The sequence below is a fragment of the Taeniopygia guttata genome, chromosome 1, assembly GCF_048771995.1.
Source record: "Taeniopygia guttata chromosome 1, bTaeGut7.mat, whole genome shotgun sequence".
In the NCBI taxonomy this organism is placed as follows: Eukaryota; Metazoa; Chordata; class Aves; order Passeriformes; family Estrildidae; genus Taeniopygia; species Taeniopygia guttata.
The window spans coordinates 102682464-102701565 of record NC_133024.1 but is presented as its reverse complement, the minus strand read 5'-3'; the positions used below and the strand labels follow the sequence as shown (position 1 = coordinate 102701565).

The window sequence follows — 19102 nt, the reverse complement described above, 5'->3', positions numbered from 1 at the left end:
CTTCAAGCAGCCATTGAGATGCACCAGTGCCCTTTACAGAAAGCTGTCAGAAGTGGAACGATCCAACCCCATTAACTCACCAGAGTTGAACAGATAGCTTCTGTGTTACTATAGGACACTTGTACAGTTTTCCCCACACAGAGGAGAAACTGAAAGAAAACTTTCGTGTCCATTAAAAAATTATACATAAATATACAGTCCTAATCCCTCAAAAGAAGAAATTCCACAATCAGTGTTGGGAATTTTGTTGTATGCAACAAGATTCCCCTTACAAGAACAACACCAAACTCCCACAACCACAGATTCCCCACTGCAATCTCTCTGTATTAATATAACCTACCTGTCTCTAAGTTAATTGAAGAAAGAAAATTGCCACATCTTACCGACTTTGGGTTCCAAGACTAAGCCCCCAGCATAAGCTGCTTTCTTTTTCCCTATCTTTGATTTATTCTGATCTTCAAAATCTTCATCTTCATCCACCTACATTTGGCATTTAAAAAAGTCATTATCTAGTGTCGAAGATTTCTGTAATGTTAGAGGAGTTATTTTTGGCAAGTCAAATACAAATTTGGGAGCCAGTGCAGAATTCCTTTTAAAATATATGCAAAATACAGTGTTTTCATCATGATCTTTACTAAAGTTCTCTACATGTCAAAATAGCATTCAAACCAACTCTAATAGGAAAAAAACTGCTAACAAGAGATTACAAAGACCTTAAAGTATTGTTATAATTCAACATGGCACCGGAATGCCTTTTAAACTGGCTGTAAAAGTCCACACGATGAAAAAAATCAACTCATGACCCAGAAGTGGTATGAATGCCCAGTTAAAATGTTGGTTTTGCAAACAGAATGGCTGGGCTTGAATAAAACAAATAAAAACATTACTACTGACCTAAAGAATATTTTGGTTTTCGTTATGTTGTAATAAGAATTCATCTCCCAATTGTTCAATTATATTCTGAATGATTTAGAATTCCAGTGCTGCTTTGATTCCACAATACAAACAACAAAAATCATTGCTTTGAAGTTTGCTGTTGAACTTATTTAAAACTAAAAAGCAATATATAGTGAAATATAAATACTTTCTCAAATTTTAATTTGTTCACTAACAAACATCTAGAAATTTCTATAATTATTATTTACACTGGTATTATACAAATGATTTTAATACCTTTGGATATTTCATCCATACAAATTTTTCCTGTAATAGTGTTCATCAAAATAACTAAATGCAAATATTAAACAAACACAGATTGTCTTCTTTACTGTTTCCCCACACAAACAAGTATTTAGCTTATTTTAATTTTAAACTAATAGAACAACTGAGTTTTTACAGATCTGTGCTGCAATGGAAAAGCTGTTGCATTGTCCCGCTCTCATTATGGATTCCACAAAAAAACGATGTTTTAATTAAGCATATTAATTATACCATTAAGTTATCTGAGTTATATTTGAGGTTCCTTGTGTTCCCACAGAATAGTCACACACAGAAGATGGAAGAATGTTTTCTTTTGTTTTTGTTTTTTTTTTAATAAAAATTTTTAGGAAGAGAAAAATTGGACCCACCAGCTTCTGTGGAGGCTTTTTAAAAACTTGTTTGTCTGGCACAATGTAATCTTTCTCATGAAAGGCATGAAGCAGCAGGAACTCGTTACGTTCAGATCGTCCACCCATCATTGTCCTTGACTAAAGAGGGGTGAAAAGAGAACTCAAAGCAAAGCACAGAAAACACTGACAGCAAAACTCAAACGTGATATTTTTAAGGAAGTTTTACATTATTACTTGATTAGAACATTGAGCTTGTCACAGCAAAAAAATTAACAGCCTTGTGCATTCCAAATTAGTGTTTAGAAATTAAACCCAGCAAATGAAACACAGAAAGCATGGAACTGTTTGGAGAGGACAGTGGAGAGGGGTGGAAAGCAATAAAAATGTACCATGACATTCCCAGAGATGTTTGTTATCTGAAGAGCCAGTGGCAGAACATTCAGCTCACACATGATCTGGAGAATGAACTTGGCATCTATCCAGGTGTTTTCCAGCATGAACAGTAAGCGAGGAGAATCGCTGGGGAAAGAAGAGACATGGGTAAAATGCCCTAGCACAGTAAAATCAATCCCCTTTGCACTCGGTACGCCTTAGACCTATGTGCTGTATGGAACACATGCTATCTGTAGCACACGACTGAGGAATCTCTTGTAATTGAAAAACCACCCCAAAACACAGGTTTGCATCTCCTTTTAGTGTGTCAACAACCAATGCTCCCACAAATCAGTTCATACATAATAAGCCACCACAAGTAGCTTGAAACATTATTTTATAATGTTAAGACAGTATTTAACTTTTCAAATCCCAGTATGCTAAGTCAGCATCCCCACAACAAAGTAAGCAAAAGCAAACTTTTATGTCAGGGAATCAACTCCTCTGCTCTCCAGAGAAGGACTGAAACCCACAATCAGTAACATACCTGTACATATTTGGAATTTCCTCCGGCAGAATTGTTATCTTCTCTGTTTTCAAAATCTGATGCACCAGTTCAGACAAATGGTAACTTTTGCAACGAATTAGTTCTTTAGCAGAAATTTCTACATCACAGATCATTCGACCACAAGCAGCATTCCTTTCTGCAAATCCTCCTCGGCCCTTCATGGTATTACACACAGAGAGAAAACACAAATAAAATGAAACATACAAATATTAACAAAAAATATCTACCCACAATATATGTTTATAAGAGTCAGTCAAGTCAGTTGGTCACTAAGTACTCAAATACTCTATTAACCACCACTAATACTCAAGGACTTATAATTATGCCCTGAAGGAATCCATGGTATCATTCACTGTATGTACATATTAAGAAATAGATACTCAGTTTTCACTACTGGTTATATCTTAACTCTTTAACTATCATGCTTTTTTTTTTTTTTCTCCAATCATTAGAATAACCCCAAAAAGAACCTGGATGTGCATTTTGTCTCTCTTCCAAGGATAATTTTTGTAATAACAGCAGGATGAAAAAGTCACAGAACCACACAGAAATACCCAACTTGGCCTCTAGGAAGGACAGGAAGAGGCAAGAACAGAGCCATGTTGAGCACTTCAAGCTTCAGACATTGTCCTCTGAACAAATATGTAATAAGAACTACAGAATTATTAGCTTAGCAGCTCTCTATGGGATGATTCACCCATCAATCCAAATTGCTTTTTCCCATTTTACAGTTACAGCAGACAAAGACAGTTACAGTAAAGACTATTGCAATTAATCTGTCATTACTATCATCTAGTTGAGATAAGTAAACTACATTAGCCTAACTTGAAAATCAGTTTATCTTATTACTGTAATGAAAGTCATATAAACACTCGTAATTTCTGATCTGGGACCCACAAAACTCAGCATGACCAACAGTCAAAATACATCAGTGTCACATTTACAATTCCTCAGAAAAACTAATTCATTTTTAATAACATGCAACATAAAGGAGCTTAAAAGACTTAAGCAATCTTATTACCCCAAGCTTTGGCATATTAGACCTCCTCAGTCGACCTATCTTGGACCAGTGAGGGACTTTGCACAAATTAATTCTTTGAAGCAGCACTTCCAGATCAAATCCATAAATATTATGACCCTTGAAGCAGAAAAAACAACAAAAAAGGTTACAACAAATGCAAATTGAAAGACTTACTTTCACACACTCGGTATTCCTTTGCCCTTTGTGATTTTTTTCCAACTAATTGATGGCATTATCTCTCTTGTAGAAAGCACTTTCTAAGAGAACGTTCATCAACAGTACTCATTAGTCTTAACACTAACAATGCTGTTCAGTAGAATACCAAAATCATAGCACACACAGTACAGCTTCATGCTTTGATACCAGAGGTTACAATTTAAAGCTTTCCAGAAATATCCACAACATTCTTCATAAAGCATATAAAGTTAAGCTAAGAGTAATTCCCTTTTTCTCCATCTGTGAAAGTCACAACAGTGGCATCAAAACACTATTTTTTTCCTTTGATAGTACAATAGGAACAAGCTGTTCTGAATAGGAACACCTTGCAAGCAATACTTACATATCAAAGCACTCCAGCAATATTTTAAACAGCGCTAAGTACATTGATGACACTGGTCTGCACCCTCTGCTGAAATCAAAATGCTACCCTGAAGAACATGAGCCAGTCACCAGGGACTGCAGGTCCACTCCAGCAGGTACTTCTGTGCAATGCAAGACTGTGCAGTAGAAGCAGCTCCTTAAGATGGGAGCAGCATTTCAACAGCACTAATTAAACCAGCTGCAAATTAAACTGCACTAACACAGCTCTGCTGTTTTCAGGATAGGAGCTCTCACACCCCTGCTCGTGGCATCTTCAATTTTAAGCCACTTAAAGCCACCAAATTTAAGGCTGCATGTTTCTTCTGATTCTTTGCCATAGGCACCAGGAAAAACACTGGATATCAGCTGCAGTGAGCAGAAACCATCAGGCATTGACTGCTCATTCCATCATGTTCTCATCACTTAATCATTTGTATCTACCTACAGAAGTTAAGTAAATACATACAATCTAACAAGTTGTATGTAATCAACCTCAGACTTAAAGCCAACTTCAAATTGTCTTCAGAATTTTATGATGTGAAAGTTAGTTCTGCACATTAATTAAACATAACAAAAAAAAAAAAAAGGAAAATGAGTAATTATAATATACCCTCAGCTGCTAAAACAGGAGAAAATATAAGAATGCTTATTGCAAAACTTTTTTCGGATCTCATGGATTTGTATAGATGGTTATTTTGATTTACAGCATAAACACAAATTATATGAGCATCTGAATTGCAACAGATTCTTAAGTATAACAAGAGTTCCCATTTTTCTAGAAAATCAGGGGTTTTTGTTGTGTTTTGTCTGAGTTAAGAAAAAAAAAAACAAACTTGTTCCAGGTATTGTGAAAATACTGCCTATTTTAGCTATTATGGGAAATAATAGTATGTATAAAATGCTGTCAGGGAAAATTCTGTATCATCTTTGTATCAAAATATACCTGCTGCCTGCTGTCTCATAAGCAAACTCAATTCATAAGGCAGTCTAAGACAAGCATTAAAAAGCCTCTAAGGGGACAAAAGGAAAAGAACAAAGCTGACCAACTGACAATATGCTTTAATTTAACTCTCAAAGTCTCAGAACTACTCACCACAACAACATCTGGGTCAATTTTGTGAATCTTTGCAAGGAAGAATCCCAGCAGTGTTCTCTCCGTTGCAGCAATCTCTATTTTAGCATTCTAAAAGGAGCAAGAGAGCACCTGATTTCAATGACCCAATAAGTTTAAAAAGGAAGCATCTCCTCTCCCCTACCAGTTACAAGACAATAACAAAGCACCACAGAGTTCTGCTTTTCCTTCTGTAATTCAAGGATTTTTTTCCCTCATTTCCAAAGACATTGGAAAGCTTTTCTCAGAGGCTTTTTCCCTGTCTGCTTTTGAATGCAGGTGTGAGACTTTAAGAGCCTCATAAGAATCAAGCACACCAGGAAAATGCTCCATATGCATCTTTCACTCACAGACTTTAAGATCACACAGAAATAGAGGAAAAAGAAAAATAAGTTACTTTATTATTCTGTCACCACCCTTTAGAAAGGACATCTTATAAATTCTGACAGACTTAACCCTCCAATAAAAGAAGAAACAAATTCTCCCAGTTTACTACAAGTACAGACTCAGGTATAATGAAAATTAACCACAATATTAGCCTCTTTGCACAATCTTTCTAACTCTCCTGTTTATTTTAAGAGCATAATTAGCAGCAGAACTGAAACACACAACCACTTTTTTACAAGCAACACCGAATAAATACCTGGATTTAAATTGGTAGAGTGGAAAACTAACTAAATCATTCAATTCCTTCGACTATTTCTCTTCATCACTTACCAAAAGCACAGTGAAGTTCATATTCTATAAGGTACTGCAATCAGAAAGGTAACAAAATGAAATTACCTTCTTTTTAACGGCTTCTTTGAAGTCATAAGGAAAAATGCAATCACTCGGTTTGGAAACAGCTGCAAAAAGTGATATTTGTGTTTACATACAAGTTCCTAATTGCACCCTCCCCATAAGCTCACAACAAAGTGAGCTGAGAAAACTGACCTTTGATTCTGAAACAGCAGCTTTAAGTGAATACTGATTTTTAAGATAACCAAATAATTACTAAAGCATTAACAAATCTGAATCAGTCATACTTGAGGTTATCATTGGACATTAAAACCATGGGTCACAGCTCCTGAAGACTTCATCTCACAAGCATTCAACACCTCATGACTTCCAGTCAGTGTCTGAATCTCAAGGTTTAGCAGCTACTACTGCAATGACAGTGCTGCAAGATTTTTTTTTTCCCCCCAAGAAACCTTGTTTATAAATAATTCTGTTCAGAAGAGCTGAACAGAAAAATAATTCAAGTAACAATAAATAAATGGTCTAAATTAATGGGTAGAGAAAGCTGGAGTAAAACCAATAAAAATTACAGGAAACTATATAGAGCAGGGTTACTTGGCATCATCTCAAATTAAGATTTTTTAAATAAAGTTTTTGATAAAAAGTCAGTAACCAGTGAAGTTAAAAATGGGGAGAAAATTCTGTCTGGGAGTTGAAATTTTATCAGTTGTCTATTTTAGGCCATTATTGCTGTAGTGTCAGAAAGAAATAAAAATTTAAATAAATAAATGAATATTAGAAAAAAAAACAATAAAAAACCAAAACAGAAGAAAAAAAGAAAAACCATTGAATAAATAATTTTTCTACTCAAACTCTTCCAAGTACATACCACAGAAGTGTGTTTGAAAAGGAGGCTGAGGTGGAGCCTTATCCAAAGGAAATTTCTGATGAACCAGAGCTGCAAGAGCCACAACCTATACCATGGAGATACAGAACACACAACTTCATAAGCACAAATAAGCATGACTACTATCCATACTTATTTCTTCCATCCTTTTTTTTTTTTAAGATTTCCTCATCTCTTTTCTCTTGTTTCTCCACCAGATCTTTCTTATTCTAATTCCAACTACAAACAGTTGAAAAGAAGAAAGTTATCAATTGATCTAAAGGAAATAAAATAGTACTTGCTCCTAAATTATTATAATTTGAGAGAAAAAAGAATTCACTTTAGAAAACTTCTACTTTTATCAGGTTTTGTCCTGAATTTGACCAGACCCCACAATGTAAAGGATTCCCCATGGAGTGCACGGGAGATGTGAGCAGGGCAGAGAAGCCTTGCCTCAGGAAGGCTTCTCTGAAAACAGTCAACACTGCCAAGAAGCCCAGAGGTTTAGTGTTTTGGAGCCAGTAGCTTTAATGATGCTTTTGACTGCTTTGCTGGCAGGACAGCCTGGCTCCCCAGACACTGAGCAGGAAAACCCAACAGAAAACAAAGCAGAAAGGCTTTAAAGCATCTTGGCAAGCAGAGTCCTGTCAGTACTTTGTGTATGCCCTGTTACTTTGGCCAGAAATCATTTATTTTCCATACTTATTCACCACAAGGAATAATTTTGCTTAAAAAATTTGCCAACCTATTAGTCTTCAATTCAATTAGCCAGAAACAACTGTCCTATCCTAGTTGTGAATACTAAATCTCTTCTCACATTAATGAGAGTTATGTTTAAAAAAAAAAGTGCCTAAATACACATTGTGGTCTGCAGTCCACAACTGAGAGTGGCCACCTACATCTCTCCTCCTTTTTAAGGAAACATCTTACAGCAGAATAGCAGGTGCTCTAAGATCAAGACCAAATTCTCATTTTAAGGTAAGTTTTATTAGCAGAAAAGCCCTGGTCATTTTATCTATAACCTATGATTAGCTCTAGTTTAGTTGATTCATTAATACTAATCCATTACCAGCTGTGCTGGGGCAGTCTCACTTATGAGGCACAACAGACATAAACAGAAGGTTTGAAAACATACATAGGATCCACTGTCACAGTTAACATTCTCCCCAAGCAGGCCCCCTAGGACAGAGTGAGATCCAGGAAAAATTTCTTGGAAAAGCCCAGAGCAGAGAAACTTTTCAACAGTAAATATATTTAAAACATGTTTTATGAGGGTCTTCCAAGCTTAGGAAAATTTCAATATATGTCAAAGAACAGAATCAAACCAAAATGAGAGCAGATTACTTACCTCATTCTGGTGAGTCTTTGGGTTCTGAGTGGTCTTCATGCTGAAGGACATGACCACCAGAGGAGGAGGAGGAGAAAGATCTTTAACCACATTCACCAAGCCAGGCTTCATGGCCACAGCCTCCACTTTACACCAGCTGACTGGCGGATTTGAAGGCTCTGAGGAAACAACACAAACCACCTCCATTCTTCTGGGAACCAGAGACAAGGCTTCTCTGATGGCATTGCTGCACAGAGCACATCCTTCAAATGTTCTCTCCTGATGGGATAGTCCAAGACACACACTAATCCTGCCCGATTTTTGGTAACTCCCTGGGCTCTGACTTCCCAGTCAGCAGGAGCTCTTCAACATCAAATAAGAAGAGAATATTTGGATCAAGGTCTGCATAACTCATAAAATACTTCAGGAAGCTTTACACAGAGTCATCTGTACTGGTGTCAGTTCTGTCAGTGACTGAGCGAGCTGCTGAAGAGGAGAACCCCCCTGGTGTCAATATTCATACAGTCAGTTCTGCACTGGAAGTGCCCCAAGGAGACTGCAGTAGCAGATGTAGCTTTTGTCCAGTATGATCCCTATGTTCATGGGAATATGCAGTACACATTGAATAAAGGGCTCCCACCAAGCCAAAATAAAGCAGCATGACCACCTCTAAGTGCTACACGCCAATCATGAGGCTGAAAGGATTTAAAACTAAAACAGCTCCTCACCACAAACTTTTCCAAGTGTCAGGAAAAAATAAATAAAAAACTTATGCACAAACAAAAAAACCCTATCCAGCAGCCATTTGTTCTCAAAAATATGTATTTGTAGGAAAAAACCTCTAATCTTAATTTATCAAGAGCAGAAAGATGCATCATTTTCAAATCAAGTTTAGTTCCATATACATGGCATTAGGGTATGCATCAAATAGCAGCTGCTAAGCACTGCACATTTCCCTCCCACAGGCATTAAAAGTTAAAATCTCATCTGTACTGTACACAACTTAATATGGGTATTTGTCACTCCAAAAAAGGAAGAATAACTTAAAATTTGTACTAGATAATGAAAATTAAGCCAATAAGTTGCAAGGTGTAGATAATGAAAATTAAACCAGTAAGTTGCAAGGTTAATGAAATAGATAATGAAAATTCAACCAGTAAGTTGCAAGGTTAATGTACAAAACAGTAATTCATCCATAAAATTTTAATTTCTCCTCCCCTCCTATCTATAATTGTATGTGTTTCCTAGTACCCAGGTATTTCACATGCAAACCGCCATACGTGGATTTTTTATTTCCAGCCAGCAGGGTCCTTTGATCTTCTGATTCATCAAGAGAAGTTCCAGGCTAGAGGTGTTGGTTCCAAAGACGTGTGAGAATGTTTGTCCCTTCAGATCTTGGGGAAGCCGAGGGCATTCAGCCTAACAAGTAACAGAGAGCAGGGAGTCATTTCACAGCACAGAAGTCTCCAAGGCTGACACACCATATTCAGACAGCACCTTAACAAAACAACACAGTACTGAAACCATTGTCATCCCCCACAAGCAATGCCTTAACCCATAATACCTTACAGTAATTGAAGAAATCACACTATAGGCTCCACTTAAAAATCAGGACAGTAATGTAAAAACACACTGAAGTTTAAGTTCTTCATCCACACTGGATACATCAGCCAAGACTACAATGTTCAAGGACCATTTTAATACAGAAACTGCTCACATTGTAAACTTAATTAGATAAAAAAAAAATCAAGGTATGGTATTTTATTAGATTAATTATACTCACTGAATATTTCACTTCTAGGTATTCAGATTTTGCTGGTACATCTGGAATCTCAAAAGCGTAGTATTTTTCCACTTTCTATATAAAACAAAAGTATTATATTTTCACTATCTTCCAATTGAATATTCATTCTGTCCAATAAGAAAGCTAAATAAAAAAAGGGCCGGCAAAACACACATTTCAAATATCATGGGTTTGATCATGTATTACCAGTTCTGCAACTCATTATAACCAGCTGAAGACAGTAAGAATATTTTAGTGGCTGTTTTTAATCTCTAGATGTTTCCTCAGCATAGTTTCTACAGAATTGACTTGCAAGTATACTACCAAATACATTTTTACTATCAAAAAATAGTTTTGGTTTTACTACCAAAAAAACTTGGTTTTATACTACCAAAACCACCAGGTAGTTAAGCAAACTCAGAAATATTCTTTAAATTCACAGGTTTCAGACATACTCACGAGAATTGGTGCCTGCAGATCACTGCAAAATCCCAAAATGGCTGAGATGGAGAGGGATCTCCAGGCATTGTCTAGTCCAGCTGCCTGCTCAGAGCTGGGTCAATCAGTGTGTTGCTCAGGGCTCTCTCCAGCCAGATATGAATACCCCCAAGGATGGAGACTCCACAGCCTCTCTAGGCAACCTGTGCCAATGCTTGATCTCCCTTACACCCTTACAGTAAAGCACTGGTTCAGGCTCTGATAAATTTCACGTGTTTCAAATGCTATCTGTTGCTCTTGTCGTCCACTGGGCACCAGCAGCAAGTCTGCCAGTCATCTTTACTCATGCTCATCAAACGTTTATAAACTATTAAAAGATCTGCACTGCCAACCCCTTGCCCTGAACCTTCTCTTCTGCAGGCTGAGCAGTCCCAGGTTTCTCAGCCTCTCCTCACATGACAGATGCTCCAGACCCTGTAACTATCTTTGTGGCACTATTCTGGATTTGTTCCAGTACATTATTCCCCACACAGAGGAGCTCAGCTGAATTCCACAGGTGCTCACCAGGGCTGCAAAGGGGAAAGGACCAGCTCTTGACATCTGCTGGTAATGCCCATGGCAGTCTTTTCCCCAGGGCTGCATGGTTGGCTCTTGTCCAGCCTCATATGTACCAAGATGAGCAGGTCCTTTCCTCCAAGGCTGCTTGCCAGCCAGTCAGCTGCCATCATCTACTAGTGCCTGAGGTTATTCCAGTCCTCATACAGGACCATTTCCTTTTTTCTGTATTTGATGGGATTCCTGTAGGTCATAAGATATATCTAGCCTGCCAAAATTCCTTTGATAGCACATCCATTTGGTGTATCAGCTTCTCCTGGTTTTGTACTGTCTGCAGACTTGCTCTGTGTGTGTTCCATGCAACCATCCAAATCATTAACAGGATGCTCAGCAGGACTGGATCCAGGATCAACCCTTGGGGTAGAGCTCTAGGGACTGGCCTCCATCTGGATTTTGTGCCAGTGATCACAACCTTGAGCCCAGTAGGGCAGCTGGTTTTCAGTCCACCCCTCTGCCCACTTCACTAGCCCCCACTTCATCATTTGTCTGTGAGGATGCTGTGATACGCAGCATTGACAGCCTTACTGAAGTCAAGATAAACAAGTCACTGCACTCCTCTTGTCCACCAAAGTAGTCCATCTCTTCCCAGGAGGCTACCAGCTTGGTGAAGCACCATTTTCCCCCTGTGAATCCACACCAAACACCTTCTGACCTTGACCAGCTCCCTCTGTACCCAGGGGTGCATCCCATCAGATCCCACGTGCCTTTATCTGTCCAATTTGTTTAAATGTGCCCTAACCTGATCCTCCGCCGAGGACAAGTCTTCTTTGCTTCAGGCTTTCCTTCTCATCTGTTGGCCATCAGAGACTGCTAAAAGCTAGACTAAGCAGTGAAGATCAAGGAGAAGAAGACATGTATTATCCCATCTTATTCCATGACCTCTGTCACCACATCTCCAGTTCCTGTCAGCAGCACTTTTCTCATAGTCTGCCTGTACCTATAGCAGCCTTTCCTACGGGTCTACATCTCCCTCACCCGACCCAGCTCCAGGTGGGATTTGGCTTTCCTTTCTCCACCATGCTGTCCCTTACATTAATCCATCCTATAATCCTGACCAGCTCTTTGCCCACCTTCATGCATTCCATGCATCCCCACTGCCCTGATACACAAAAGGGCTTCCCCCTCCTTGCTATCCCAGCCTGTCTTAACCACATCCTGTCCCACCATATGTCTATGATCCCAGCCAGATTGTGTCCCTGTAACTGCACACATCTCCCTTTAGACTGCAGGTTTTGTGTACCAGCACTTCAGAGAGGAACCCAAGAGGGATGATTTCCCAACCATCTGCCAGCTTTTATCACATGCTCACACCAGATAATTTCTGTGACACTACAGTATTTTTCATTTTAAGTGACTTAGGTTTCACTAGAAAGTAGTCCAGTTTGTTTATGTATCTCTAACTAAGACAGTTAAAGAAGCCTGAAGTATCACTTCTGCTTTCCTCAAGAACAATAACAATTTTCTAAAACACAGCTTTTCAGTTTCTAAGAATAACTACTTTCATTTTCCAAATTATTACAATATCCTGGGCAACAGTGCTCTGGCACCTGCTGAAATGCCATGCTCTACCATGTCATATGTGTGTTCTATCCTGTAGTACTTTACAAACCATCTGCATCACTGTTACATATTGTTGTTGTTATATTACAACTATGCTAGCACGTTACTTTACTACAGGAATTCCTAGAGGCATCTTAAATTAAAAATCACATTTCTCACTGAACAATGCATTGTGTTCACCACTTTCTACACAAGACTCAGCATAATATGCCACTAGAGAAAGTTTAATAAGGAAAAGCAAAATCACCATAAATGGAAATAAAAATTTAAAATTAACAAAATACATGCACAGTTAGGCAAGTTGAAGTTATTTAGTTTGGGGGTTGGATGGCTGGGGATTTTTTCCTTAAATTAATAGCATCAGCAATAGCTCCCTGAGGGTGCTACAAGAGGCAGGGAAGCTTGTTACTTCATGTGCTACTGCAGGTGTAAGGCTGCAAAGCCCAGGAAAGGAGAGGGACCTCTGCTATAAACAGGAGTCAGATAAATCCAGAAGCTACTGTGGCATCAACAGTTTCATGGAAACACAAGTGTAACATAACTTGATGGAGAGCACCACTATGAAGCCAGATCAGAATTGCAAATTACCATGCAAATGCAGATCTGAACTGCTGAGCCACAGCAGTACCTAACACGAGCAGATCAGAGCTGTGACATAAGAGATAGCAATGCACTGCTTTTAGCACGTATCACTGGTGCTCCCCCTCCTCTTTTTTTTAATTTTAATAAAAACCTCTCAAGCTTCAAACAAGTTCTTGTTGCAAACGCAGGATGAACACAGTATAAAAATAGTCTGCTGTAGTGTTTCATCTGCGCTATTCCACAGAGCTCAGCTCAATTACACCAGCGTCTGGTCATAACTCAGTGAATGAATGCTTGCTGCAGAATAATCTGCCCTTCAAGTGGCCCTTCAGAGAGCAGAAATGAGCAGCAGTGATTAGCTGCTAAGTTCCTAAGTGGAGTAAGGCTGCTTTCAAATTGATTTGTGAAGACTTGCTAACTTGGCAGCAGTGCAACCCATTGAAGCTACAATTAGAAGCAGGTGCAGCAGGAAATGATACGGCTTAAGTGTGTTCAGAGGGACAAAGTTGGGTGCTGGCAAGGCCAAGAGAACAACCTGTCTCAGTGTCTCCACATCATCACAAAAAGGGATATTCTGAATAAAAGAACTCTGGGTGCATGGCAGGGATGTCAGTAACCTTCCTGATTTCCAGCTGATGATGGAAGAAGAGTGGTTTTCAGTTTCACAGTACTATGCAAACACTGAGACTTCATGTTACTCTGAATGCATTGCTCACAAGTCTCACCTGAGCAGCACAGCCATTTGTTTGCAGTCTTTCAAAACAAGAACCCTTAACAACACAGCACTGAACCACTGGCTGCACATCACAGAGCATGGCAGATCTTCTAAAGCACATTAGCTCTTCACCACATAAGAGTCATTACTGGGTGAAGATTATTTCTCTGGAGCATTCATTTAGGTGAATGCCACAAAACACCATTTCAATTTTAGAGCCCTGCACACTCCTATAGACACACAGATGCAAGGGCTGTGTAACAACACCTTGTCTCTGGTGGTGAGTACAATGAAAAGGAGGTTGATGGCTCCTTGTGAAGAACAGACCCAGGTATATAACCAGGCAGATTCAGGTATCTCAGGGAAGAACAGAAGAAAAGGAGGGCACAGTAATGGGACAACCCCAATACTTCTACAATTATCTTGCAGAGCACAAAGCCTCCCTGCTGCAGAGGCATAAGCCTGGCCACTTGTTCACAGTCAATTTTGTGTAATCTGGAATATCTGAGTTACTGTAATACTATCTTTGAATACTCTTCCAAGAACCCCACTAACAGCCCTTCTCTACTATCCTGTCCTTTCTCTTACCTCCTACATTACTACTGCCATACCTTCCTACTATCTCCAGCCCTCATTGAACCCTTCCAGCATGCAGTAACTATCAAAATTAGCAGAAAATTACACAAGCAAAATAAAGCTGTATAGCTTTTATCCTTTTACTAAAACTCAGTCTACTTAAGAATTCAAAATAATTTGAAATCTTACTGTTCAGAAACAATTCTGGTGGGTTATTTTAGAGCTTCCCTGCACCAACTATCCTGCCTAATTTATTCATGAGTTAAAAATTACAAATTCCCTCTTTTGCTAAAACTCTCCTTTAAATAGCTCTCTGGCTTCTCATTCCCTTTTAATGTTTCTAGAGAGCAAACAGGTCTTATCATTATTCTTCATTTTACTAGCTAAGAAAAATTAAATCTCTTTCACAGTCGTCTCTGGTATAACTGCCCTTTTGTCTCATCCTTCTAATTGCCATCTTTTGTACCTGTAGTCACTTGAGTTAATCTTTCCTCTTTCCTTTCACCCTTTAATGAGCGTGATTAAGTGTTACAATACTTAAGGGAATATCTCAACAGTATCTTAGTGCTCCCACTTCCCCACTCCTGTGTTACATCCAAGGACTCCACATGTACTGCAGCCATGTACCCAGACAAGACTGTTGGGTCTTTTGCCCTGAATTCTGTGTAAGATCAGTAAAAATCTGACAGGTTTTACCTTAATTTTTAAGAGCCATCTTTGAATGTTCAACTACATTACTCTATTACCTCATTCACATTATTCTTACTTGGCACATCATGGAAAAGATGGGGGTTTCCCCAAGATTCTGTAAGCAAATCTGCATCTTTTGAGACCTTTCTCCCTCTTTCCTTTCTACAGTACAAGTGTACTCCTCTCTTTTAATGAAAACTTGTGTTTGAATTCTCTCCCTCATTCCTGAAAGGATTTTTGAACAGTGAGCTATCAGCAACTTGTTTTTTATCTATTGTTAAATTTACTCCTTTCAGAGTAAATTTACTCCTGATCCCCTATTCAGTTATGTTATAATCAACTATACACGAGAAATAACAGAAAACTGAAAAAAATCTAAATTAACATCAGTTTTGAGAGAGAAAATATGCTAGAGCAAAACAAAAAAGCTTCTATAAAGTATAGGTGTCACATCCATTTTCCCTGAACTCTGTAAATAATGCACTAAGCTACAAGTTGCTGAAAAGATGTCCTGTCTTGCATGACTTTGCTATTTGAGAAGCACTGCTTACATTTTCACTTTAACAACTTAAACTTTCAGAATTACTCTAGCTAGCTTTGGATGAGATGACCTCCTGAGAATCTTTCCAACCTGAATTACTGCAAAAACTGTTTTTATTTTCCCTCATTTACATATTGTTAAATTCCATTCTTCCTGCATTTTTACTTGTCATCTCACTTGCTGATTAACTATTCAGGAATGAATCCTGTAAAATCACAAGATTGCTGGGATGGGGAAAGTTATAACTAATGAAAATCAGCTTTTCCAGACTAATGACATGTTACTTCAAGAAATATAAACTTTTCTGAGTACTTCAGTCAGAAAAGATCTTTCTCCTAACTTGAATGTTTGCCACATTTCCCCACCTAAGCTTCCCACCTCTTCCCTCCTCTGTAAAAGACAAGTGGCCTATGTAAGTGGACAATAAAGCTCTGACACTAGCAAACTAGTTCAGTCCAAATCTGCAACATTCTCAGCAGTATCACCTCTTTTCCTGCAGACTCGTGACAAGTATTATATTAATTTATGTGCAAAGTCTCCATTACAGAAACAGTTTGTTTTTCTAGTGTCATTTTAAAGATTTGTTGAGCAAACAGAGCACAGCAAAATAACACTTTTAAGACTATTGCCCATAACTCTAAGCACAGAACAGCTTTCAAGACTGAGCGACAGTCCTCACTTGTTACTTCCTGCACAGCCACACTATGACAATCCACACTCTGAACAGCATGCACTCTAAAAAGATAAATCTGCGAGGGTGAGAAGAAGGATGAGACATGCCAAGAGATAAAGTTCAATAAGATGTCTGCTCAAATGCAAAGACAGTGTAATCCCAGAGTACTGATTTATCTGCTGAACAATACAATCTTTCATTTTAAACTCTGACAACATGATCTGTTACTAAGGGCTTTAGGTATCACAACTTCTATCTGTTCTACATTCTCAAAATCAGCTTAGCAAGCCAGTCTGACACTCAACCCAGTTTTAAAGAAGCTAATGAGTGAGTACTTACAAAAGCATTGCTTAAACTTCTGGTGGAACAACCATGCTGCAGAGTTAGCATTCTTAAAGGAATATAGGTATTTTGGATGGTTTTTACAAGCAGGTAAATTTACACATATCAGGAATTATATATTGCATTTTGGCACAACCTCCCTCCCCGGACAGTGTTTCAACATCCTTCCCACCTTACAAACCAGAACAACAGAAAACGATCAGATAGGATGCTTGCAAACAAACCTTGGATTTGAACTTCATGATCTTGTACTTTGGTGAAATGGTGTCATTAAATTCCTTGAAAACACTCATTATAGTTACTGGAGTCTCTGTCTCTTTACCAGTAGATAGGTCAATTTCCTCAAAAACAGAAGTGAGGTTTTACAAATTAACAAAAATGTCAGCAGACAATAAGTTGAACAATAAGTTAAATTTTACTTTGCTATTATGAATCATGTATCTCTTTTTTTTTTTTTTAGGAAGAGCTAAAATGCAATCAGCCAAAAAATCCCAAATTTAGAAAATATTTTGAAACAGAATGTTTAAAAAGCGCTAAGTTTTCTAGTAATACTAAGACCGCTTTATTTGCAAAGTAGCAAGTCTAAGGATAAAAATTTGTCGGCAGCTGTTAGTTAGGGTCAGGGGAAGTCACAGGGCTCTAACCTACAGCTCATATGTGATACAGTGTACACATTGTTTTTAACTTTATCACCTACATCAGACAGCACTGGCTTCCAACAGCTTCCATAAACACACTGCTAACCTCCTAACCTGCCATAAGCAGAATGAAAGGTACTTATGTCTGACATTCTTAAAAGTCACACACTTACTGTTTCACGTGGCAGCAGATAAACAGTTCTCTCAATATTTTTCACTGTCACACAACAGCTGACATAGGTGGCTGCAGATTCAATCCAAACTTTGCCAAACAAAAATATCACACCTAAGGGAGAAGGGCAAATCATTCAATATGCAGTTTTAGAACTAATAATGTCTAATCTTGCTTGAAGAAGCTTATAACATGTTCTAGCATTGAAACACAACCATTGCTGTGTTAGGTTGTTGAACAACAAATCCTTCCAATGTATCAGCACATTCTAAATTGTTTTAAACACCAGCTTTACAAACAGACCTGTATCATTCTTCATGTCTCTACCTCCATTGCTATAGTAACACCTGGTATGTAAAATCCAAAATGGCATTACACAGCCAGTCTCAAAATTTTGTTCTGATATTCCATTGCTGCCTATATTAGTTTGACAATCCCTGGAGAGAGGGAGGAAGGAGAGATGTCAGTGAAAGCTGAAGATTATGAGAATGCCTAAGCTGTCAATCCTCTAACGTGTTATCTCCAGTTTTTCACTCTTCAGCTAGAGCAGTACAAATTGACTCCTCTTCCCTACACTTCAGTATCCTAAGATCAAGACTCGATAACTAATAAAACCCATAGAAAAACATTCTGAAGACAACAACTAGAAACTGATCAGCTTTTAAGTGACTATTTTTAACAAATGAGGACACCAAAAGATGCATGACATTCCTAGGAATCCCAAGTGCCAAGACAGTAGTTGTAACCAAGGGAGACGCTCAGAAAGATTATACAGAGCAGGACTGGTGGCAACTGACTTCACTGTGGACAATGTCATTAGAGTACATTCACATCTTTGAGCCCAGAGATCTTGGCAATAGAACAAAGTGCTGCAAACTGCTAATCAAATAATGTCAAACTTAAAAATAACAGAGTACCAACCACCCAACTGTCACAAACAGTCTGCAAATTACAAGTACAAAAAACTTCCAAGCACAACTCAGAAACCTGGCTTTACCAGGTTCCCTTCAAGCTCCAAATAATTTGAAATCTAATTATATGGAAGACACTCTTTCTACAGCATACTACTATTGATGAAAACAGAAATATCCATGCTGAGACTGCCTCAGAAACAGGGTTTCATGCATAGAATCTGCATTTCTCTTTGGCCTAGCAATGCACAAACAAGTCCTTGGTTAAGAGTTATAATTTATCTTTGCCAGCAGATCTATCAGACATAAAGGTACCTTTCTTACCCCATTAGATCAAAGATAAATCAGTGAAGATGCACTAAGATGGATGACAAAGCCAAAGTGACAGGCTATGAAAAATCATTTTCTGAGTGCTTGGAATAGATGTGAACAAGAGCACTTTTGTCAAGGACAGAGAATGCTGCAGTTTTGAAGATGATGAGAGCAAGGATACAAGTTTCAGCTGCAAAAAGTATCTTAAGAAATTTTAATACAGAGGCAATCTTGAAGATTTAGACAGTTTGAATAGAAGTATGGAGAAAGAACTCCAATTGCAGATCTAAGTGACAGGGAAGATGAAGTTCTTGTCCCTAGCAATCTTTTACTTTTTTGTTAAGGGATAAAAAACCCCACCTCAGATAGGTTTGTATCATGCAGAAAGACTAAACTGTGAGAGAGACCACAAAACAGTAGCTG

General features: G+C 38.3%; 1 protein-coding gene and 1 non-coding gene across 5 annotated transcripts in view; both read right to left on the bottom strand.

Moving 5' to 3' along the window:
• Positions 1-19102, bottom strand: part of POLA1 (DNA polymerase alpha 1, catalytic subunit) — a 181649-nt gene that overhangs the window by 152007 nt on the left and 10540 nt on the right. For all 4 annotated transcript variants that reach the window (XM_072934808.1, XM_030282388.4, XM_030282374.4 and 1 more), the window contains exons 11-23: positions 17458-17570; positions 16871-16987; positions 9915-9989; positions 9412-9550; positions 8153-8310; positions 6808-6892; positions 5985-6046; positions 5184-5273; positions 3512-3628; positions 2470-2645; positions 1940-2069; positions 1569-1688; positions 384-480 (exon numbers count right to left, since the gene is read on the bottom strand). In XM_072934808.1, coding sequence (XP_072790909.1) covers positions 384-480; positions 1569-1688; positions 1940-2069; positions 2470-2645; positions 3512-3628; positions 5184-5273; positions 5985-6046; positions 6808-6892; positions 8153-8310; positions 9412-9550; positions 9915-9989; positions 16871-16987; positions 17458-17570 — 1479 coding nt within the window. The remainder of the gene's footprint in view (positions 1-383; positions 481-1568; positions 1689-1939; positions 2070-2469; positions 2646-3511; positions 3629-5183; positions 5274-5984; positions 6047-6807; positions 6893-8152; positions 8311-9411; positions 9551-9914; positions 9990-16870; positions 16988-17457; positions 17571-19102) is intronic.
• LOC115497803 (small Cajal body-specific RNA 24) lies at positions 42-172 on the bottom strand. Its single transcript, XR_003963396.2, has one exon.